General features: G+C 36.4%; 1 protein-coding gene across 2 annotated transcripts in view; it reads left to right on the forward strand.

Annotated features, from left to right (window-relative positions):
* The window catches only part of WDR70 (WD repeat domain 70), a 138,364-nt gene that overhangs the window by 86,940 nt on the left and 27,162 nt on the right, over window positions 1-24,262 (forward strand). For both annotated transcript variants that reach the window (XM_074569772.1, XM_074569771.1), the window contains exons 11-13: window positions 12,635-12,734; window positions 19,137-19,221; window positions 20,283-20,421. In XM_074569772.1, coding sequence (XP_074425873.1) covers window positions 12,635-12,734; window positions 19,137-19,221; window positions 20,283-20,421 — 324 coding nt within the window. The remainder of the gene's footprint in view (window positions 1-12,634; window positions 12,735-19,136; window positions 19,222-20,282; window positions 20,422-24,262) is intronic.

The raw sequence follows: 24,262 nt of genomic DNA on the forward strand, positions 1-24,262 counted from the left end.
TACACTTGACACAGAGGAAGTCTGATAAAGAACAAACTGTTTCTACGTAGAGAGTGATTGTTTCGTGGCTACATCCGCTAAAAGGTGCACATCTGTGAGGATACAGTTTTAAATGTGCTTAAATAGTTGGCTGCAATATACTAGAGACTGCCCTCAGTTTTTAATTAACATCTCATAAGTCTAGTTAACTTTAATTAAAAGAAGTTTGCATAGCATTGGTAGCAAATTCATAATAAGGTTATAAACTAAAGAAGTTATTTTTGTGTCCATGATTATCTATGAGTAGATAAACTGCTCAACTACACTGTCTCTACACCACAAGTACGGAACTAAACCAATCATACGAAATGAAAAGTATTTGTAATAATAGTATATTTTATGTAAGAGCCTTCAGTGAAGAAGTTTCTTTCAACTCTAGGTATAAGTCTCAATTAAAACCTAATTGTATGTATGCGAGGCTTTATTTATGAATCAGTAACATTTCTTCCAGTGCAAAATATTTTAAAATAAAGGGTTTTTTTCATGATGTCCCTATTTCCTAAAGTTTGTTTTCAACAGATGTTAGTGCTAAACACTTAGCAGAGAGGGTGGTGAAATAGGTAGAGCATTGTCCAGCTGTGTTTTATTTAATGTATGACTGGTGTGATACTACACAGACTGAAATCAGATACGTCCGTGGAACAGCTGCCTTCCTCGAACCAAGTTCTAAATTTCTCATGAGATAGAGAACTAGATTTGGAGTTGGATATGACTACCTATGTATTTCACACATTATCTATAAATACATATACAGTGTTTCTCTGTGTGTCTAAGTATGCCTACAGAATTGTAATGAAATTCTAGTTTTAATAGAATTTCTGTGTATGAATAACCATTCTAATCTCTAGTTAACAAGGTACTCTCAGATAATTCAACATATGTAATTTTCATTCAGATTAAACAAAGTGCAGGGTTTTAAATAAATGCATTTATGGTTTCTGTTTAACTTTTTACAATGTATATGCATCACTTCCAGATTTGGCTTGTGATTCTATTGTGCTCAAATTAGCCGCCTGTAATCAGAGTTAAAATTTAATATATAATAAATTTTCGGTGTAATGCATTTTATTAAGGTTGGGATAGGATGGCCAAATTAGAAAGTACTGTGCTAGTTCACATACAAAGAGTGAAATACTCTGCAAAAATCCAATTCATTGTATAATCACGGAACATGTTTCGTATGGACACATGCTCTGATGAATGTAGCTGCTGTGATCAACGCATACCCTGGTAAGAGCATGTAAAGGGCACTGTATCCTAGCTTCTTGGTCTGTTCCGTTGCCCACACCAGTATGTCGGTCTGTGGTCCTGTTGAGACCAAGACGTGTAAGCAAACTGCATCTTGTTGAGGTCCAGAGTATGGTGCTTAGATCTTTTTAGAGGCTGTTTCACCAGGGCTTGCAAAAGCACAGCTGGTACAGGTAGTGTGTCCCTGCCCTTGTAACGGGAGGACTGGCTTATATTCAAGACCACCTTCAAGAGCCTGAGTGATTTTTTCAGAAGTAGGGACACCTGTTTTAGTCAGCAGAAAGCATTGCTTTGCCAGGCAGTGGCTTGTCACTTGTCACAAATGTGCAAATGCCTGGTTGATTTGGTTATTTGATGTGTGAAAGCGTGGTGCCAAACTGGGTAGGAGTTGTCAGGGGTGTAGGAATGTTTTCTATACTCCAGACAGGTCACCGTTGTTTCTTGGCTATTGCATTCATGTAGGAGAGCAAGGCAGGGCTGCACTAATGTGTGCTGCTGTGTCCCTACTTGCGTAAAACAAACTTCAGTTTTGATTATTCTCCTGAAAGAAATGTGATTATGTCAGAGAATGAATCCTTTGGCGTCAAGTTGGTAAGAGGTTTATACCAACAAAAGAAAGCAAGGCAGTGTGCAAACTCAGTTGCTACTTGTCTCCCTATTTTGGACATTTTTAAATGATAGTTTACTGTATGTCCATAAGTATTATGGAAAAGAGAGTGGTGGTTTTATTGGTTTTGACTTTGTTTTTTTTTTATGTGAGAAAAACAGATGTGCTTAAGGATTAAGTGAAGGATCTGTAATTGCTATTATTGGAAGAATATATATTGAAGTCATTGGCAAAATACAGCTGTTAAAGAAGACAAAATGAGGCAACAATGAAAAGTGAAAGACCATTATCAAGGAAACAAAGAGGGCAAAAAGAGGTCAAAGTAATAATAATAAAAAGTAGTTATACTGGCATGATGCATGTAACAACTTTTTTCTTATGGTGAATGGTTAAAAGAGGCTAGATCTTCCAGGAAGATTGAGGAGATCCAGGTAAGAAAATCATGAACTGCTTTCATCATGTTGAATTCAAGTTGCCAGTTAAACATTCACAAAGTGATGTCAAGATGAACTAAGATGTTCAGCAGACAGAGAATGATGTACCTTTTCTTGGAAAGTAGTTTAATGGCGTGAAAATATTGGTAGTCATGGTTGTGAATATGGTTTTTAAAAATACGTTGTAGAGTGACAAATTCAGTGACCAAGGGGACTGAGTAATGGTGAATAACCAGTGAAACTGAGAGAAAGAGAGAGAATCACGCACCAGAGAGAATAGTGAAGAAAGGAGTCAACATGTAGAAGGTGTACAGGAGATAGTGGACCTCATAAAACAATGAAGAAAGGGAGTAGAAAATAGGCACTTTTTTCCAGGGCTGATGAGAATGAGGATGGAGTAGATTGTTGGATTTGTCAGGGATAAATCTGTTGAGACTCAGGAAGGAATTTAAGTGGGATTGACAAGGAATGAAGAAGGAGGAGAAGGCAGTATTGGATGAAAAGGACAAAGTGTGAAAAAGAGTAATGGAGAGAGAGAGAGAGAAAGAAACATGGAGCTATTTGGTGAAAAGTGGAGATGCAAATGAGATTTCTGAGATATGGCTTTCACAGCAGCAATTTATGTATCTCCTTTGCTCTGAAGATGCCACTGCTGATGGAGGAGAAACCAGAAGTTGCCAGGCATGAGTGTGAAATATGCTGAAATGAAACTGGAATGCTAGGACGACAAAATGGAAGGAATCTTTTTGTTGGATGGAGAAGAATTTTACAAAAGTTAGTGGTGAAAGAGAATTGGAGTCAAGAGGTGTACTACAAAGCATCATAAAAAAAAATGGAAATAGGAAAAGAAAAGAGGGTACTGAAGCAACAAGAGAAGGCTAATTGCAGAACAAAAAATTCTGTAATGATTCTGTATTTCTCAGGGACAAATTGGTATGGAGATACTGCAGCCCATTTGAGGGAGTCTTGGGTATTGACTGGGACATTTTTACGTTACCATAGCTTTAATAATCAGATTATTATTTATATTAAATGAGACAGAAGGGATTCTTTGATTTAAGGACACTAATTCCAAACGAAGGAATTCTATCCTCTGGTATTTAAACATTAATCTGTTTTTAATATCTATTAAAAAAAAGAAAACTAATTTTAAAAGCGATCCATGTATGAAATATATTCAGGAATCTCACAGAATCATAACATCAGTTAGGTTGCAGAAGACCTTTAAGATCACTGAGTCCAACTGTTAACACTGCCAGGTTCACCACTAAACCATGTCCCTAAGTGCCACATCTGCACATCTTTTAAATACCTCCAGGGATGGTGACTCCACCACCTCCCTGGGCAGCCTGTTCCAATGCTTGACAACCCTTTCGGTGAAGAAATCTTTCCTAATATACAATTTAAACCTCCCCTGGTGCAACTTGAGGCTGTTTCCTCTCATCCTAGCACTTGTTTCTTGGAAGAAGAGACCAACCCCCACCTGTCTTACAACCCTCTTTCAGATAGCCTCCTTTTATCCAGACTGAACAACCCCAGCTCCCTCAGCTGCTCCTCACAGGACTTGTGCTCTGGACCCCTCACCAGCTTTATTGCTCTTCTTTGGACACGCTCCAGCTCACACTGTAGAACAGCAAGCCATGTTTTTCTAAAGGATATTACAAGTTTTTTTTCACTCTACCTAATGCTTAGGTACTTGGTTGCTGCTCTGTAGGCCAGCTGGGCACTTGATATGACAGGGTGTTGTGCAGTGTACATGGATAAATATACAGTGTGTTTTAAAATGGAAACATTCATTTTCAAGTGATTTCACTATTGAGTGTCAGAAATCCAGTCCAAGTATACCAGACCCTCATCTTGCTGAAGTAGTGAAATCTTGGTTTTAAATTTAACTTATTTTACAAAGTATCTTTAATCATGGAAGATTTTAAGGGATCTTTTTTAGACAGAAGTTGATGCTACCACAAAACCTGAACTGCCAGAGTTATTTAAGACAGTATGTTGTTTCTGAGCTAAATGCCAGATGAAATGAAATGCAGTATTCAGTTGTAATTTGTTGTATTTATACAAAACCACATTTTGTCAAAAGAGCTTTCAACAACTGTATATTATATGCATGGAAACAGTGATTAACACTGTTATATTTTACTTGTAAAAATCTGTAACTTTGGGTTTACAGAGTCTGAAGCTAAGTGGGAATTTATTTCTTTTCCCTGTGGAACACTGTGTTCAGTTGGTATAAACTACTTGCAAAGAACAATTTTTGAAAATTTTTTCCACTTTGCTGATTTTTTGCTTATGAACGTGTAGAGTTATTTGCTTATTTAGCCAGTCAATTATATAAAATTATTGTGAGAAGAAAGCAAGTTCAAAGAAGTAATCAATCATGAAACTGAGATAGGAATATTGCTTGAAAAGAAAATAAAGTTTGCTTGAGTTGCCTTTTTCTTTTTTTCTCAACTAGTTTCTTACTTTTACGTTTTACTTATCCATAACTCTGGGGGCTTATCCTGACGTTGCTGATCTCATCATGTGAAATTATGAGTTAAGGTAACTGAAATAGAGGGCATTTAGCACCTTTGTGTTTTGTGGATTAATAGAAACATGTATTTGGTTATTAAAAAAACGCATATTCCCCACCATCCATAAATGACCAGATGACTTCTCAAATACAACTTCTCTCAACTTCCTTTGCTGAATGGTGATGGCATTTTTTCTTTTCTAGAGGCTTTTAAAAAATTATTTCAAATATGTATGGTCCTTGAAAATCAGTGTTGAGTATACTGAGCTAATAATCTCAGCCATCTTATTTATAAACCACTGAGGCTCTGAGTTCAGAATGCTCATTTTATCACTGAAATACTTCTTGTGGCAAAATACCACTTCCCTTTTAGCTGAGGCATTCTTCCATCTTTGCCTTTCCACCTGAATAAATAAAACCAAATCTATGTTTTAAAAAATTTATATTTGTTTAATTAATAGGCAGAGAAAATACAGCATAGCAGTTTACAGTACATTTTTATTATAAAAATAAAATAATTGAGAAGAAATAATAGCTCACTATATGTTTCAAAAAAGTTTAGTGAGAGTGACTGTAATTTCTTAGAGAAATGCACCCGTCTCGTTGAAACACACACATTTTAGCTACCTTTTTTCAACAAGTAAGTAAATTTATTATATGGCCACCTCTGATAACTCATTGCAAGATACACGTTTTTTGGCTCAAGTGTTACTGAACCAGAAACATCAGCTTTATGCTAAATTGTGAGTGGTTTTTGGTTATATTTCACTTTATTCACCCTGTATAAGATCACTAAAATGGGTCTTAAGCTTTGGTAGCACTGAATACTGAAAGATTATGGGCAATTATATTGAATTATGGTGGAAATAATTTAGAGGTAGTTCCTTTTTAAAGACATATTTGTAGCTTCTTTTTTTTTTCCTGTTTATATTTTTACTTGTTTATTGCCAATAGGCAAAAAGCTACTTTTAATTGATATGAAAAACCTGGTGTTGGCATAGATGAGTTTGAAGCAATCTGTGGACTTTTGGTGGGGTTCTAGTATATCTTAACTAAATTTTTAATGAATTTTTTACAGAATAACATGGATCAGATTTGATTATTTTCTGGAAGGCAAAGGAACCTTCAACAGCTGGGCAAGGCTAAGAGTGATTAATTTATTTTTGAAAGAGACAAAGGAAGGGGTGGTTGATTTTTTTGGTTTACAGAAGCCATATTTATGATAGTAAAAAGGAGGAAAATCGTAAATTTGCTAGGATAGCATGGGATGGGTTAGATAAGTTACGAAAAGATACAAAGGAACATTTCTTTCGCATCCTTGTGTGTTTTTCGCATGCGGTGTAAAAAATTCCCAAAGGAAGCCAACTGAATAGTTTCCAAAAGCTATTTTTATTAGTAATATTTATTGTTTTTGTAGCCAAGATAGATTATTTTCTCAAATGCAAGGTTTGACAGTGCAGCCAAACATTCAGCTGGGGTTTCATTTTCAAACCATTAGGCAAACATTTAGCAATGCTGTTAAGAAGCCATCTTTCTAAAATGGTTTCCTAAAATCTTTCTTGATAAATAAACTTGAAGAAGAAGAAATTGTTTCTGCAGTCAGCGATATTCTTCTCTAAGTGGTGAAGGAAGTATGGGCAGATAGGAAGGACTTTCTCATCCCTCTGCAGTGGTTCAGAGGCATCTCTAAGGCAAGCCAGCCTGCTTGCTTCCTTGTTATGTAGTCAAATGGATCATCTGCTGTGCCTCATTGCCTTCTGTGCAAATGATTTTTTTTCAGTCAACTCAACTTTTTGTGTCAATTGCAATTAACAAAATGCAAAATAATTTTTCACTTTTACTGGCTACACTGCTGTATGGCTTCTCTTCGAAGAATGCTGTTTTCTGAAACAGACCAACCTTTTCCGACTAAGCATTTCACACTTATGTTTTTATTTTCTTTCGTAGTTACATGATACAATGCATGATTCATTCCAAGGGATTGAAAATTTTTATAAACTTTAAAAATAGTTACAGAGCTGTTATCTTTTTTGTGTTTTGTTCTGGTTATGTATGTTTTTCATCGCAATACTGTAACTGAAGAAAAACTGCAGAATATTTAAAAAAAAACCAAACCACCAACAAAAACCAACCAAGTCTCTTATCTGTTCAGAATTCCAAATAACTAGGAAAACTTCTCTATGAAATACGTGTGAAAGATTATTGGAGGGTATTAAACCACTGCTGAGTGTGAGAGATAAAGAAATCCCAAAGACTTGCCTCCCCTAGAATATTATCCCTCCACCCAGTGAAAGGCCTTAGTTGCAACAGATGAGAATATAATGCACACACAGGACAGTTAAATTGCCAGTCAGATGTCCTGGTTATGGCAAATAAAGTTAGGTTACTGTATTCATAATTGGTTAATTAGGATTGAGAGAAAGGAAGGAGTGTTTCAGGTCTGCTAATGATACATGTAGATGTCAGAGAGTTAGAAAATCACAGAGAAGAGCAAATCGTATAACAGTGTAATCATGTAAACACTAAAACCTCAAATTTCACAAGTTAATCTTGTTTTGCATCAGTATGGTCATTACTGAAACAGCATCCATTTCTACACCACGGGAAGTGGTATTGAAGAGCTGTCACATAAATTGAAAGCCCAGGGATCATGTTTACAGAGACTTAAGGAAAGCATCTGATATAGTCTGCAACTGCCTAGTCAGGGAAAAAATTGGGAAATTCCTGAATTCAGCTGGCATATGTAGACCTGATAATTTGTAAGTGATATACTAAACCCAGAAAGTACAGTTACGTGTCTTTTTCTGGACTACAATTGAGAGCAATGCAAATATGCTTCCTTCAGTGGAGATGGCCGAAGGGGGGATGGGGAAATGACCGTTTGGAGAGTGTAACTTGTGCCCTGGGAACCTGTCTTGTCTTGTCAGCTGTGATCACAGCTCTGAGATTGCTGGCTGTCTCTGATGGGATCGCTTTCAACAAAGACCCAGACAGCCTTGTTCAGTTATGACTAAAAAGAAGGTTTCTGGTTTGTTTGTTTGTTTTCTTCTTGCAGCTTTATAGCTCATGCCTTTGTCACTTTGAGACTGGCCTATGATAATATGTTATCTTGGAAGGCTTTTATGTTTATTGAAAATTACCATTTTTCATGTTGAATATTGACAGTGTCAGATAATTTATTTTGCTGACAGTATCTTACTCAGGTTGAAATCACCCATTTAAATCTCAAACAGCCATATATGGCTTGGGGCTTGCCTGTCTGGCATCTCTGCCCAGCTAGTCTTGCCCTTCTGCCTCACGTTTGAAACCAGCGTAAATCCCGATTTCCAGCTCTGTCAAGGATCATTGGAAACATTCCTTGATGTGAAAGAGGGGAAACAGCTGGTAAGTGAGCAGGGGGGTCATCTCTAGACATGAGCATCCCTGTTCCCAATACACCTTCCTTGTGCTGGAGCAAACTGTAGTACATTGCACATTGCTGGTGGCACACTCATTATTGGATAGAGTTTCTTTTGCTATACGCACGGTTGTGGTTGCATGGTTGACTGTGTTCACGCTAATAAATGAGTAAAATTTTGTTACGCGTCTGTAATACAGGGAAAGATTGATATAGTAATCTTGGTAGGTCTCACTTTCCCCAAGGCCTTACTTAATTTACTGCCTCTGCTTTTAAAAAAATCTTGAAGATGTTAGGAACAAGAAGGAAGAAGAACATCTTGGCTTAGACATTCGTTGTTTCATTAAAAGAAGAAAGGGTGGGGGGAGGAAGCATTATAATCTTGGGAAAGTGTCCACTTACTGTGAAATATTGTATCCTAGAAACATTGTGCGAGTTCAAAAATTTCGTTAGTTAAACGTATTGTTGTTTTTCTCATGGACGTGGCTTGGATTTCTGAGGTGAACAAACTTACTACATTTATCTTCTGCATTTCCTCGAACATGTTTTATTTAGGATTCTGGAGAAGGAGAGCAGTTGTGTGAAGCAAAACTCTAACCATGCAGCTCTGTTGTAGGTCATTCATTTGTGATAAACACTTAATGTGGCCACTGACTTCTTCACTTCCCATAGTGGTTCTCTTCAGTCAACCCAGACTTTTGTATGAAGGACATTCCTACCTGACGCTCGAGTCATGTACCTTCCCTCCACCTCCCCATCCCTCCTTTGCAATCCTTTCTCTGGCTTCCTTTTATCTTCTGGTTCTCACCCTCGCTGTGAGGACTGCTGTGATGTTGCAAACCTTGACATTTGTCCGTTATCCTCATTTTTCTTGATACATGCAACTGCGTCCTTTCTCACACATGCTTCATGTTTTCTGCCTGTCATTTCATGTTGCACGCAAGTCCAGTCAGCTGTAATTGCTTAGCAAAAATATACGTGCTAATACAAAGCTAGTAAGAAAGTGCTTACATTGCTGGAGTTATTTGTTAGAAAGCCTTCAAACAAGTTGTGGAAGACGGAGTGTGTTATTGCAGAATTTGCTGAAATAATTAAACCTTTAAAAAATTTTAAGGACTAATGAACTTGTCTAGTTTTGTATGGCACGTGACTAGTACTCTGTAAAAGCAGGTACTTCTGCAACAAAAGGAGAGGAGTAATGAGGGAGAAATGCAGATACACTTTGCTCTAATTATCTTTTCATCTTTATCTAGTGTTTCAATGCTCTCTCTCTTCCCTTCCTGAATCAAACTGTTGTATTGTATACATTAGTTCTGTTGTTTCATGTCTTTCCAGCAAGAAACATTCTGATAACAATTTTTTTTTGCTAATGATTTGTTAGCAAGATTAGACATCTGTTAAAAATGTTCGGAGGCCAGAGGCCAAACACATTATTTTCTTTGAGAACTGCAACGAACGTTTGCCAGTATATGTAAAAACTTCGTGTTCAACCTTCTATAATTTTTAGAGCAACCTTCAATCATTTTAGAATATTTGATTTAGTATTACAACTCAGGGTTATATTCCTTTGCAGAATAATATATGGAGGGCAAACTTGCAGAGCTCAAAGTTAGGAAAACAATCTTTTTACTGGTAAGCTGAGCAAATTTATTTTTAAAGACAAACACAATTGCTCATGCAGTCTTACTGTCCCTTTCAGACAAGTCTCATTTTACATGAAATCCTATGGCATCAAAGTTGGATAGAGCTGGGATAAATTTGTTCTGTTGTTTTAATTTTTGTGATTAAGGATCAAATAATGTCTGAGTCTTGGGTATCTGTGTGTTGCTTTTTTTTTTTTTTTTTCTATGGGATAGTTAAAAAAGGGTAAGAACTAGTCAAAATATAGGTACTTCATTGAAAAGGCTCCATAGTGGGTGACACATTTAAGGTGAGCTGTTTAATACCTGAAAGATGCAGTTTAGATTTGATTAATGGATTCATAAATTCATGCTAAATAAAACCAGTATCTTTGGCCATAGAAAAATAGCAAAACTCCTGAAACATTGTGATTTTCTATCTATCTATCTGTCTATCTGTCTATCTATCTATATGTTTGGGTTTTTACTAGTAAAACCTAAACGAAAAGGCATTGGTTGGACCCCGAATCTTTTTCTTTATTTTAATTTGTATCTAAAACAAAACAAATGAAAGGAATTTTAGATTGATTGTGAAGTGAAAGGAAAAGAAAACCCACCCTTGCATTAAGTTGTGCAGCAAAATGAAAAAACTGTTAATTTAATACATGTATGTTAATGTGACATTGCCAGGGAGGGATGGGAGTGTTGAGTAGACAAGTGGAGGCCAAACAAAGTTTTTCCAATTTATTTGAAACAGCTAAATACCATATTGTACTCTTTCTGTCTTTTTTTTTTAGGTGTGATTATTAACCATTTATGATGTTTTTGCAAGTGTCCATGATATTTCTTAGACAGAAAATACATCATTTTAATTGCTTGTTAATGTTTAACAAATATTACAGAAAATTTATTTTCTGATAGACAATTCACAGTTTATCCTTTATATGCTACCACATTCTTGGAAAATTTTATGTAATTGGATGCATAAAATATGTTTCTTAGTATTTATAAACACCCCTACCAAAGACATACAGTTGTAAACTGCAATCTGTTCATAGAGTTTCTCCAGGATATGCACAATTTGCTTAAAGTGACAGTAATTTCAAAACAAGTACTATAGCCTAATGTCGGCTATTACATTCTATCTCCAAATACTGTAAGAAGCATTTACTTTGTGTTTGAAGTCCTCCTTTGTTTGTTGAAGAGTCATTTGTGGAGGGAACGACTTAAGTGACTCCTCTCAGAACACCAAAATAAGCTTGCAATCATTATTAATGTCATCACGCAAAGCTTCTCTAGCTTTTGGACCAAATTTAGCATAAATATTTGAAAGGGTAAACAACATTAATTACTTTACTAGCTTGGGACTTTAGCATACAAAGCAGCCCATAAAAAGAGCCTTACTAACGTGCATAGTAAAAAATTAGAAGATACAGCAGTAACTGAGTATTCCTGTGCAACCTTAATTCGGGCTGTGTGTTTGCATTTGATGACCGCATCCTCCTTTTTTATTCTATAGAACCGTCTCTCTCTTAATGTATAGGTTGGATAGTAATCACTAAGCAGCTGCTCTCTTGTCCTCTTGCTTTTCAGGGTGTGAGTCTAGATCTGACTTATTGCATACTGTTTAAACCCTCCTCTGAAAATACATGCTTCTGTGCGTATTTTTCTGTTTTGCTCATCGCTGTGGTAAATAAAGGACTTCAAGGTCACTAATTTGTTTTCTTCCCCTCTTTATGAGGAAGGGAATGTTTTAATCCTCATCTTACAGATGGGAAACCAAGATACAGTTGCACAGGCAACCTTTAGTTCTTGAATGTTTTGTTTTACAACTATATGAATTAGCTTTATGTTAGGAAAAGAGGGCAAATGAGAAATGTAATTTCTTAGGTGTTAAAAAAAGGAGTCAACCTGTCTCAAATTCCTACATCCCTGTTTCTGTCTTTTCCCTTTTCTTCCATTTCCCCTTCCTGTATACAAAAAGGCATCTTGTCATCTTAGCTGAGACCTTTGTTTTTGGTTCGGAAGTAGGAAAGCTTGATTTTAGAAGAGTGCTAAAATTTAGGTGAGGTTCCTCTCTTTTTAATAGAATTTTTAGTGATCTTACTAAATACTGACTTAACAGAAGTACAAGAACAAAATGTTAAATTGAAAGTAATTACTACCTTTCTCTAGGATTATTAGCAAAGTAGAAATAATTAAAATATACATCATTCCCAAACTTGAATTTTATTGCACCTAAATGGAGCGTAGACCTCAGAATATCTGAGCTTTGTTCTGTTATATAAGCCATTAATTTTGGCAGGGATTATTAAATTTGGCAAAAGTAAATTCTTCCAATATTTCATTGAAGTCCTTCCCAAAGTATGTATATTGTATTTTGCTATTTTTTGTAACTATAAGCCTGCTTAGGGGAGTGTTGAGACCTGTCTTAAAATGTATTTTTATCCTAACTAGGCGTAACTACCTTTATTCTGGGCTAGTGGGAGTTTTCCAAGAGGGCTGATGCTTTGTAAATGTGGGCTGTATAATTAAACCTATGAAAAAGTCAAATTTTGCATTCAAGCTCTTATTACGAAAGCTTTTTCTGAAACACATATGACATTTTTAAAAGGCTGCAGAAATATTTAGCTTCTGTACCTGCTAAAAATACAGGGGGTTCTGCTTAAATTTAGGAATAGCGGCAGAGTACACAAAATGCTATAAAGAAGTGTTTGGCCTGTCTTGAAATAAGCAGATTTTCTAATGTTTTACTTGTTTGACAAACAGGTACACACCAAGTTCCACTGCAGGCAAGCCCATGCTCCAGGCACCGACACTTCATGCTTGACATTTTCCTATGATGGTACCGTCCTTGCCAGCCGCGGAGGTAGGTGATTGAAAGAACCCTTTGATATGTTGAATGTAATACAATTTTGACTTTACTAAGTGAAATCATTTGGTAAACAAACCATTTAAGTTGTATCATTGTTGAATGTAATTTTTTATGATGGAGGCAAGATAGTGAAACCAGCAACTAGTGATTTAAACCTGAAGTGTTTCACAATTTACATCTTTTATTTTGATACACCATACAATGCTGTCTTCCTGCCATTTTATGGTTAAGGAATATTTTAAGAGAACTTTGCTGTTTATATTGCAGAGTTCCTGATGTGTCTTCTTGTCTATTAATAATACATTAACATACATACATAACATAACATACATAAAAAAACTTTTAAAAATACATTAATAATACACTAATAATACACCAAAAGGAAATTACTACCTTAATTAAAAATAAAACAAGACCAGTTTCATTATTTAGTTATTTCCAGGAAGATTACTGCCTTTCAATAACAGTATCTCTGTTCTGTAGTTATTAATTCCTCAAGCAGCTTTCTTATGCAATGTGCTTTTCTCGTCTAATGGGAATTTTTATCTGATTTATATTACAAACATCAAGAGGTGACGGCTGGAAGTGAGTGGCCAAGATGTGCTCGAATGGCAAAAAAAATATGAAAAGTCTACAGGACAGGAAAAAAAATGCTTGTGTTTTAAACTTCAGATAAATTTTTTATAAAAGTCTTAGATAACAGAAAAAGTTTTGAGAAGAGAAAGTTATATTTGAAGACTCATTCATTCCAGTATTAGATGTATTAGATAAGATGGTGTCTGCCCAAGACAGCTTTTCATGCAGAGATTTGTCTACGCAGTATTTTGCAGGCAGGTGCAGGCATACAATCCGTGCTGTCTGGATGGAAACCAGCTGTAACCAGAAGCTATGTGTATGCATTAGCATGGCCCCAAGGCCAAATAAACAGGCCTAGGGAGAGGCAGTATATGTTAATGTCGGCTAACGCTGTGCCTAACATATGTACGGGACATCTGGTCAGTTTGGTACGTAGACAGAATGAGATTACATATACAAAATACCAGGATAGAGGTATTCATAGACGGCAAAAGTTCTGAAGCAGGGGCTGTAGCTTGCAATTGCTTTGTGTCCTCCCCCTGTAGAGTGGGACCGATGAGTAGAGTGGCATCGGTGGCTTTTACAGCAATATGCAGCTGCTATTGGATGCTACTTCTCTGACTTCTTTGTATGCCTTGCCACATTTCTAAGATTCCAAACATTATGTTCCCCAGATCACATCTTGCAGAGTAGGATGATGGTGGTCTTGTCCTTGACAGCTTACTAGGGCATGGTAATGGCACCTGGGGTGTTTCTTAATTGCTGTTCAGGCTCCTGGATCCATAGTTCTACTCCCACTGTACTCATCATGAACGAGTCCTAAGTGGTTGAGGTAAAAACTCTCAACCTTGCTGGTCCTTACTGAACCCAACAGTAACTATGTGAGACCCTTCTCCTCCTTGGAAAGTGGGAGAACCATCTGTCTTTCTGTTCCGGACTAAGTGAAATGCTGCATCTGTCTGCCAGCAGTGTTGCCCCCCAAAAATTCACACACACGTACTTTATAAGATCTAAAGAGAAACCTCAGCATGCTCTTAAATGTTAACAGCAAACAAGGTTAATACTTACGTGACGAATATTCAGTAGTGCTGTCTTGAAACCTCCATTTATGTAAATTCTCTTATGTTTCACATTTATGAATGTGGATCACATAAATGACCTTTGCTTGGTTTTATTGTACGTGGCACTTTTGGTTGCCTGCGCTTCCTCATCTGTCTCCAGATTTTGTGTCATGTTAAACAGACTTTCACTTACTTATGTTTTGTCTACCACACTGCTCTAAGCTATATAAAATGTTGATTGATTGTTTGCAGAATGTAAGACTCTACAGAAATTTGGCCCTTCAGTGTGGATAAAAGTGCTACCTTTGTCTAGTGTATTTAAAAAAAAAAAAAAGCAGTTCTGTGTGCGCTATGCTAAAGAATAAGGATTCATACCTTATTTTGACTTGTTTGGTTAGTGCTTTAATATGAGTATTGCTTTGGATCTGTGCCAGCAAAAGCAGATGTGGATCCAGCATTCATAGATTAACACACCTGCCAAGTGCTGAGGATCAAAGAGAGGATAGTTGTTTGGGGAATGGGGACTTTCGTTGAAAGCCTGATTGACTCTCCTGCATCTGATGTAGATTCTGTGTTGGATATGAGAGATGAGGCAGGGCTCAGCTGCAAGCACAAGGGAAAATGAAAAGCTAAGGAGCTGCTTATGAGAGTTCCCAGTCTTACTTTTGCTGGGCATTAGGTAGGCAACTTGACAGAAACTTACATTTTTGCGTGCTTGTAACGATGAAGGTAATTTTTTCTAAATACAGTGAAGATAGTATTTGGGGAACACTTCCTTTGTTTAGCAGTGAAAAGGTAAGCATTGGGACTGGACTTGGGGTCCTATTATAAAAAATAAAAAAACCAAACAAAACCGACCACTTTTTTTGACTCCCGGTATGTACAAAATTTATGGAGATAGTTTTTGTCATAATATGAAGCAATGACTTCATTAATTCCATGAATCTCATGATAGCTATTAGCTTTCATGGTTCATTTATTTTCTGTGGTATGAACGGCACACAGACTCAGTGCCATCTTAATCAGTAAACATATAGGAAAAAAAGTTCGCTGTAGTTAAACCCAAGTAATAATACTCACATCTAAGCCTATGAGATGGGTTACGCAGATACATACTTTCTTTTGAGCTTAAAAAATTATTGTTTTGTGTTTCCTTTTGATTTTTTTTTTAGTTTGGTGGATTTTTTTTAGTTTTAGCTGTATTTCTCTTTTCACAATATTCTTGAGGAAAAATAAAACATTTAATTTTGAAGTTGGTTTAAAAAGTAGGGGAGTTTCTTGTATACTCAAGGATTATGCAGCATCATGTACAGTGACTTTGTATTTTGTGCAGAGTAATAGCATGTTGGTCTCTATGCTAAATACAGACATTAGCGTTTAAAAAATCAAATGGGTTTTACATCAAGTAATATTTCTCAGGAGCTGAATACTGATGTTCATTTCAAACAATGCCAAAAATGCATTCATTTGCTTTAAAAGGCACGGTAAGATATTTGTAACAGTTGGAGCTGAAATGGCTTTCTCAAAATCTTCCAGTATCCTTCACTTCCATATGTTTAGAGAGAATGATGCACTTACATATTTGGCCAGGCTGGTGTGGATGCAGGTGATGGTGACAGCTGTTCAAGTGTAAGTGCAGAATCCCCAATTTGTGACTTCCCTCCCTAGGCCGTTGGCTTGGAGTGAGCGTGGTCCTGACCTGTAGTGCCTCCAAAGGTCATGCGTTAGCTGTTGCAGCTCCTCTTGCAGAACCAGTGCAGAATGCAGAAGCATATACTTTGCTTTGTAAGGTGCCTCTCCTTGCATATATATAGTATAAGCCTTCACAGAAAGGCTCAGAGTTTATAAACATAGTGTATTCTGGTGCTCCCTCATGGTAGGCCTTCTTATGCTATGCCTTTCTTGTGCTGTATTTTCTTTTTTTAAATTTTCATTTCCTATGTTTCTTTGCTTTCCCCAATGATCTTTGTGGATTTCTGTCTGTGAGCTTTGCTTTCAACACAAGACTCCCTCTTTAAAATAGGATCTTCTTGAAGAGCGCTGCTGACGTCTGGCTTTTTGAGTTTCTGGCAGCACTTTTGCTTCTTTTGGGCCTATTTGCATCCATGTACTTGTCTTCCTTGTCAGTACCTTTTGAAAAGGAAAAAAAAATCAGATAAAATCTTTGTAGTATCAGTGCATTGGCCTTACTTTGATTAAAAGCTGTTTGCAAAATGCCTATCCTGGCTCACCAAAGACTGTTTTCTAGTGTTTTCTAGGACCTAATGGTTACTTTTTGATAAATCCAGTGCTCAATATCATTGGCATAATGGTGTCTGACGAGATCGTATCAAACTAGAGCCTGTTTATTGGTATCCTTCTTACTAAAATGGCAAAGAATAGAGTTTGAAATGCTACTAAAAATGCTATAAAATCTTCAAATAATCCTGCCAGGCTTTGGAGAAGTCTGCCATCAAGAAAAATACTGAATGATCTGAGTGGGCTATTTTGAATGCTTCATACTGAACTGCACAACTTCTGTTTCTATGTTTTTGATTAAGGGTAACTATTTTCAGCCATGTATGAAGTAATTAAAAATAGATCAGTACTGCTACAGCTCTCATAAAGAAGCCTCTTAAGTACCAATAGAAGGATGCTATTGGAAAAAATCCATGGTGGTGTGGAAAGTTATTATGTCTGTTTTCTTAGTGATTTCAACTCCAAATGCAGATTAGATTCAGAAACCAATATTGTATGTGCAACACAGAAAATTTTAATTACGAGAAGTGAATTTAGGCAAATCTTTAATGATAGTAAGAGTTTCCCAACATTGGCCAAGTCATTCTACTGTCATTTCTCCCTTTCCAAATACTTAATCTTCTGTTCCTGCACAGTGTAAAACAGTGTTGATTTGAAATCAACCATGAATTTTTGAGTACTTATAGAGTCTTCTAATTTTTTTAAAGCAGCAGATTACATTTTCTGGTTAGCAGAAGAGCTATAGCTGAATGTCTGACTGCATCTCTGCTGCTAAAGCCTGGCAGGACTACAGCTTGAAGATCATGTCAAGGCTCATTCCACTAGGAACAGAACAGCCTTGGCTGCTAGCCTTAGATCTGTCCCTATCCGGAGATTTGTAGAGTGGCCAACTGGTATCCTTAGCATACAGTTATAAAGTGATGGTACTTTAGATGTAACATCTCGCAAATAAGTAGGTTTTTTTGTTGGGGTTAGGAGGGAAAAGAGAGGATTCATATTACAAGACATTGCTTTGAAGTGCTGGGGGTGGAGTCTCCTGGGAAACAATAAGAAAACAGATATTCCCAAAATAGGGACTCAACATTTTTCTTTCTTGTCATTTTCTAGCTTCCCAATCAACAGAAATATATTCTGCTCTAGACATCATTTATTTAAGTTGTCCACTTCTTAAAAATATTTTGTAGTAAAGAGTTATCCTAGTCTTTAATATAAACATACATGATGTACGAGGCCACACATTACTGCTTTCCCTGTAAAGGGTACTGCTGGCCTTGATTTCTTTTGTTACAGCATCTTTTTTTTTTTTTTTTTTTTACATTTTATTTTCAAGGCCTCATTTAAGCTCTTGATCTCAAAGGCTGTGAATCCACAAAATACTTTCAGACAACAAAATTACTTCCCTGCAAGGTTTGTGCTTTGGAAGGAAGCAAGTCTGTGGATTACCAGCCACTTGCCTCCTTTTCCTTCTAGGATGGGAAAATTTTGTCACTTCTTGTTTAAAATATCTCTGGATATTTTTAAAGAGAATTGTTGTTTGAAAGTCCCTCTTTTCACCCTTGAAAGAGCTGAGGCACCGATGCAAGGCAATGCCTTGGTGCCTGAGTGAGGTGCTTCGAAGCTCGAATTCTGTAGCTCCTCTCATGCTGGAAATATGTATCCCAGAGGGATAATCAGTAGAGATGTAGATCTCTCTGAGAATAACTAACTAATCTCCTTTTTTTCTTTTTCCTGTTCTCACTTTGTTAATATGTCATAACTTTTCAAAAGGAATAAACAGCCTGACTTTTACTGGCCTGCAGTCACACCATGTTTATCCAGCGCAGACGAGAATTGCTATAAATGTCTTGCTGTAACCTTGATTTTGGCTTTTATGGCCAAAGGTGGTGTGGAGGGATGTGAAAAGATTTTGTAAATGCAGGTTCACTTACTTCCCTTCTGCCCCTTCCCCAAGAATTTCTGACTGATTCCAGGGCCTGTTTTCCATACTGAGATTGCAGTTTGTTGTTTGCCCCATAAAGAAGGGGGAAGACTTCATGTGCCTTCCATTCTTCCTGGTCGTTTTTTCAGGGCAAGTAGAAGCCAGACACATAAAAGTTGTTCAGTTTTTGATCTAGACCAACCATAGTAACATTTTAATTTCTTTTGGTATCTCAAAACTTTAAATTTACTCCTAGTAGCAAAGCACCAACGCTCACAAACACAGAATAAGTAAGTGCTTGGGGAACCTGATTTCACTGTGGATAATGGTTCTTGGTAGGAGGGATTGCCGTGATGGAGTTGAGCCACTGAGGAGAAGTTTCTGATGTACTGGAGTGCAGCAGGTGGAACTACGAATTCTAGCAATGAGTAGTCATTTCATAGTCATTTGGGGACAAAAAACTTCCAAACCATCCCCATCTCAAATGCTTCTACCGTATCATTCTCTTCTTTCTATGTCTGAATTAGAGGATGAAATTTTCTGCACATCTAAATTCTTGACTAAAATTCTTTATTGCTAACCTTTGTCCCTTTTGTTGCATAGGAGATGATACTTTAAAGATATGGGATATCAGACAATTTAAAAAGCCTCTTAATTCAGCAGAAAGACTGCCCAGCTTCTTTCCAATGTAAGTACTCTAATTTATTCCAACTAGTACAAATAGCAGTGGTTGTGCTGAATGGGAGGGAATCTATTGGAGTTCTCACTAGGTCCAGAACTGTGTAGAAAGGACTGCACAACAAGGATTCTTTGCTATTTTAGGACTTCATCTTGCTTTAAAAGAGCTTGTATTTTTTGTGATAATTCATACCACGCTTTGCTTATTTTATGCCATTTTTCAGTCTCATATGTCTTCTGTCTAATTAGATTAGCAACTTTTCAGGAGGAGGCCAGTTCATTGCCTTATGCTTGTGTAATGAGATATATAAGTAATCCTCATTCTTATTTGGTCTATGATTAATAAAAAAAGAGCTGGATTGAAAAGTAGACATAACATGATGGTGCATGGTATGAATTCAGGTTATGATGTTAGAAGTGATGATGACTGTGTTCTTTGGTACTAAAATACTGTATTGTACTGCATGGTGCCAAGTATTGTATTTAATATATTTATTGGTATTACCTGCATTTCTATAGCTGTAGCACAGCCAAATCCAACTCTAAGGATAGATTATACTTTTGAAATAAGATTTTAGAAAGGCAGGTCATGGACAGCTCAATCTTGACTGCAATTTGTAGCATAAAGGGAAAACAAACCGACAAACACTTTGGGCCACTGTATAAGCACACTGCCTTGCATCATTGAAGAATGTATCATCAGCAAAAGCAGAGTTCGTGATTGATTTATTTGTTTTAGTTAATGATGATAACCAGATTTGAAAATAACTTTTTTGTTTGTTTTTCATGTTGAAAAGTTTACAAGACTTCTAGGCAGAGGAGAATTTTCTTGGGAGGAGAATTTTTATTGGATCTGCCAATTTTGCAGATTCTGTGCACAGCTGTAATTCTACATGTGAACTGTGTCTGATAAATATAGTAATAGGTGACAGCTGACAAAAAAAATTTTTAAAGCTTTGTCTTGAAAGAATTAGAAAATATAATGTTTTATTTTTAAGGAGTGCAATTTATATGTAAGTTCCCTATCCTTTAATTATTGATTTACCCAGTATGATGATTTTTCTTCAACAGGACAGATTGTTGTTTCAGCCCAGATGATAAAATACTTGTCACAGGCACCTCTGTTAAGAAAGGTGGTGGCAGTGGGAAGCTTATTTTCTTTTATCGGGACACATTCCAGAAGTTATATGAGATAGAAGTTACAGATGCGGTATGTACTTTAGTTTTCTTTTGTCAACTATTCAAAATATGAATGAAATCATACTCATTTTTCCCCTTATACAGGTAATGACCTACTGTCACTGCTGTAATTTCTCTACTCCGTATTTAAGAGATAGAGTGGGCTGAATAGGTGCTATCTCCTTCCAATTAAAAAAAAGAAAAGAAAATCTTCGGCAAGGTGTTTAAGGACTAGGAGATCCCTGCTTTGGTGTTACCATTGTGTTTCTCATGGATTTCTGTGAACTCTTCTAGATCTGTGACATGAGGCACGAATCCTGAATTTTTTACATGTTTATGCTGTTTACTCCACCGGTTATGGTGAAACACGTATTGTGACAAAACTCCTACTTGTCCTTGAAATTAGACTTCCACTGTAGTGGTTACTATAGAATGTATTTCAATGGACTCTAGCTTGTGTGAATGCAACAATTTTGTGGCAAAAGGAAGACATCTTTAGGAATCCCTCCATCAAAAATATCATCCTCACCAGTAATACAAAAACCTAAAATTGTGAATCATTGTCATAGTATCATGGTTAAAAAAAGGTCCTTTCACTCTTGTCATGTACACAATTAAGCTTATAGATTATAACAAAGAGAAATGGGGGAAATTCAAACAGAATTACCATTGCTTAAGTATTACCATCAGTTTCTCTCAAAACCAAGAGGTAAATTTCTGTTGTATGGCCATACACTGGTATATGCTTAGGTCCCATTAGTTGTTGCAGTCTGTCAGATAGCAACTTTGTCGCTTTGTTTCAGCATATTGTTTTCTCCTTCTGCATTTTTCTTAACCCAGCACACCAGTCTTTCCTAGCTCAACGGACCAAAACCCCTTGTGCTGGAAATCATTTATACAGAATTTACATTTGTACTTACTTTTCTTTTCAAATACCACTTTCTCTTCTAATTCATCCCAAAGCAAAATCTGCTTAGGGATGAATGTTATATCCATCATTTCTGTGTCAGCAGTCTTGCAAATAAAAAATGCAGAATTCCTGTCAAAGCAGAAAGCATGTGTTTTTTCTGGAAAAAAACCACCCTGTTTTTATTTTAAACATACATTCTAAATACAGTTGTTATATGACATTGGAAGTTTTATATAGTACTAAAGAATTTCTCCAAAGATAGCATGCATTGGATTTTAAATTTTTTTACTATGGAACATACTAAACCTCAACTCATGAGGATTTCAGTTTTCTGATATAAGTATTACAAGTATTGGGCACAGGAAACAAAATAGCTTTGCAATTCTATTCACCATGAATTTGAACTCCTTAGAGCTGAGTGTCTGGATGTGGTCATGGATGGCATCTGCGTTTAGAGGTGGTGAAATCAGTAGCAGCACACAGAAACGTCACTTGAGCTTTAAGGCTGAAAGAATGAGAAGCTTGTCAATGGTGGATCCTGTACCTCCGAAAGAAATGAAATGCTGAGAACTACTGCTCACCAACCTACCTGTTTTGCGTTCAAAAGAAATACAATTTTCACTTGCTAACTTTGTCTCTCAGGAAAACAGTTCTTTGATTCTCTGAAATAGAGGGTCTGTTTACCTCCTGAGGTAGATAATACTACAGGAGAGTCCAGAAAAGATTGTTTTGCTATCAGTTTCTCTCAAAATTGAGAGACAAATTTCTGTTCCTCTGCTTCAAAATGCAGGCATGGAGCTGAGAACCAACAGTAGGAGACTGTTGGAAAAACAAAATTAGGGGTCAGTAAGTGACCTCACTGGGGCCACTCGCATAGTAAAATTTTAAGGATGTGTACAAATCTGAGCAGGTTCATAATTTCATACTATAATTTCATATAGGTGCTGATATTTATATGGTACTCTTTAAGACTGTAGTAAATTACTTGTGTCTATAGGGTTTTAGTGCTGCTGTTTTACTTCATTTGTAGTTATGAAACTTAAGACTGTCATTCTCCTGCTTTTAATATAATGGATCGAATGAAAATAATGGAAATAGTAGGTGAAGAATTGAGACTTATAAATGCTGATCTTATGACATTATTTTCAGTGAGTCAGCATTAATAATATGTCTAAAATCAGTCTGTCTAGTTTCTAACTTCAACGCTACACATCTAAGAAAAACACAGCTAATTGTATCGACCTGAATATAAAAGAAGAAAAATTACTATAAGTGATTTTACAAAATAAAAGCAGTATATTTTTTCAAGATCTTTCTATTTCTTTCTGCTTTTTCATTAGTGTTCTTCTCAAATTGCAGTGTTTGATGAAATATAAATGCAAAAAGGCATGCTAAAAACAAAAGAATCTTCTAGAAGCTGGCTTTTGTATTTTATAAGCAGTATATGCTTTTTGTTGGAAACATATAAATTGGCCTATAAATTGGTAAATTAATATCTTGTGTGTAGTTTATGAGAGCATTTTTTCAGCAGTGCAGTAAAGACTTGCTTTCTACAGACTGCTTTCTTAGTTTCCTTTTTTTCCTTATACTCTCAAAAATGCAGATAGCAGTGTAATCAAAGATAAATACATAATGTTGTCTAAGACTTCAGTTTGTCTTCTGTAACTGGATAACATACTTAACCTTTTTTATGTTATCTAGTGCTTAAACATATAATTTCAATGTTTCTATTTTTGGGTTTTTTTAGGCATTGCAGAGATAAAGTTACACTATGCCAATATGTGTAGTAAAAGCACAAATGCACCAATATCTATCTCTGCAAAGAACTTTATGTGCGCTCATTCCTCATGAAAATAATTTCAGTGATTTCAATTGGATTTAGTCCAAATTGCTAATGAAAAAGGGACATCATTAGTCATTTGTTTCAAGTATAAAATGAAAAGAATAAGACTTTGAGGGCATCTGTATACCAGTTTAGAGGTAGAACATATCTAATCAGCATAACGGAAAGTCTACTGAGGAGAGAAAACAAACTATTAATGTGTTACTTTTTTAATTTCACAGGGATCTTTTAAAGGAAATGCGACTAAGCTTAGAAAATTGAAAAACACTAAAGAGCAGTAAACATTATCTTAAACCTCTTTGGTAAATAGCCAGTGCAATTGGCCTGTGAATGAACCTAGGGGGTAATGGGAAAATATTTAATGGGAATGTTTGACCAAAGCTGTGTCTGGCATTCCTTTCCATCATACCACACAAACCTTTTTTCACCTTTTCTTTCAAGTTTTCATGGGAAAACCCATTACTGTTTCAGAGCTGCTGGAGTGAAACTTTGTGGTTTTACTAATGGACTAACAGTCTGATTGGTCTCTGTTGTTGTGGCTAGGTATAGAATATTAATTGGCTTTTCATTTCACATATTAGGGGTTTTTTTGCATTTGTTTGGTTTTCGTTTTTTTTTCCCAGTTACAATCTGTGGCTAAAGTAGTGACGGTATTGTGTTCACTACTGAGTGCCACCATATAGGCATTGGCACTTCTGTAGAACTCAAGCTTCTTTGATAAATAGCAATACTTTTTGAAGAAAAAAAGTCAGAAGTAGAGCAGACCATGGGCTCCATCCCTGTCCAGTAGCAGTGTGCCGGCAGGAGGAGGAGTGAACAGGGCAAATACGCAATGTTGCTTCTTTGACTATCCTCTTCTGCCTTCAGTGATCTGTGACTTAGAGATATCTTTATGCAGACACAGGAATTTTACACTTGATAGCACACAGTGGATTTTTTTTTCTTTTCCATGAGTTTATCAAGGAGTGAAATTACCCATGTGGAAGTTACTGGCAGGGTCATTTACTTACTGCAGATTAGATCAAAACTTGGGGGTGGGAGCTCCTGCCTCTCCCCCTCTCATGAGGAAGCTGATGGTCTGCATGGAGTACTTCAGCCTTACCCTGGCTCCGTGTCTAC

Source organism: Larus michahellis, chromosome Z, assembly GCF_964199755.1.
Source record: "Larus michahellis chromosome Z, bLarMic1.1, whole genome shotgun sequence".
NCBI classification, from domain to species: domain Eukaryota; kingdom Metazoa; phylum Chordata; class Aves; order Charadriiformes; family Laridae; genus Larus; species Larus michahellis.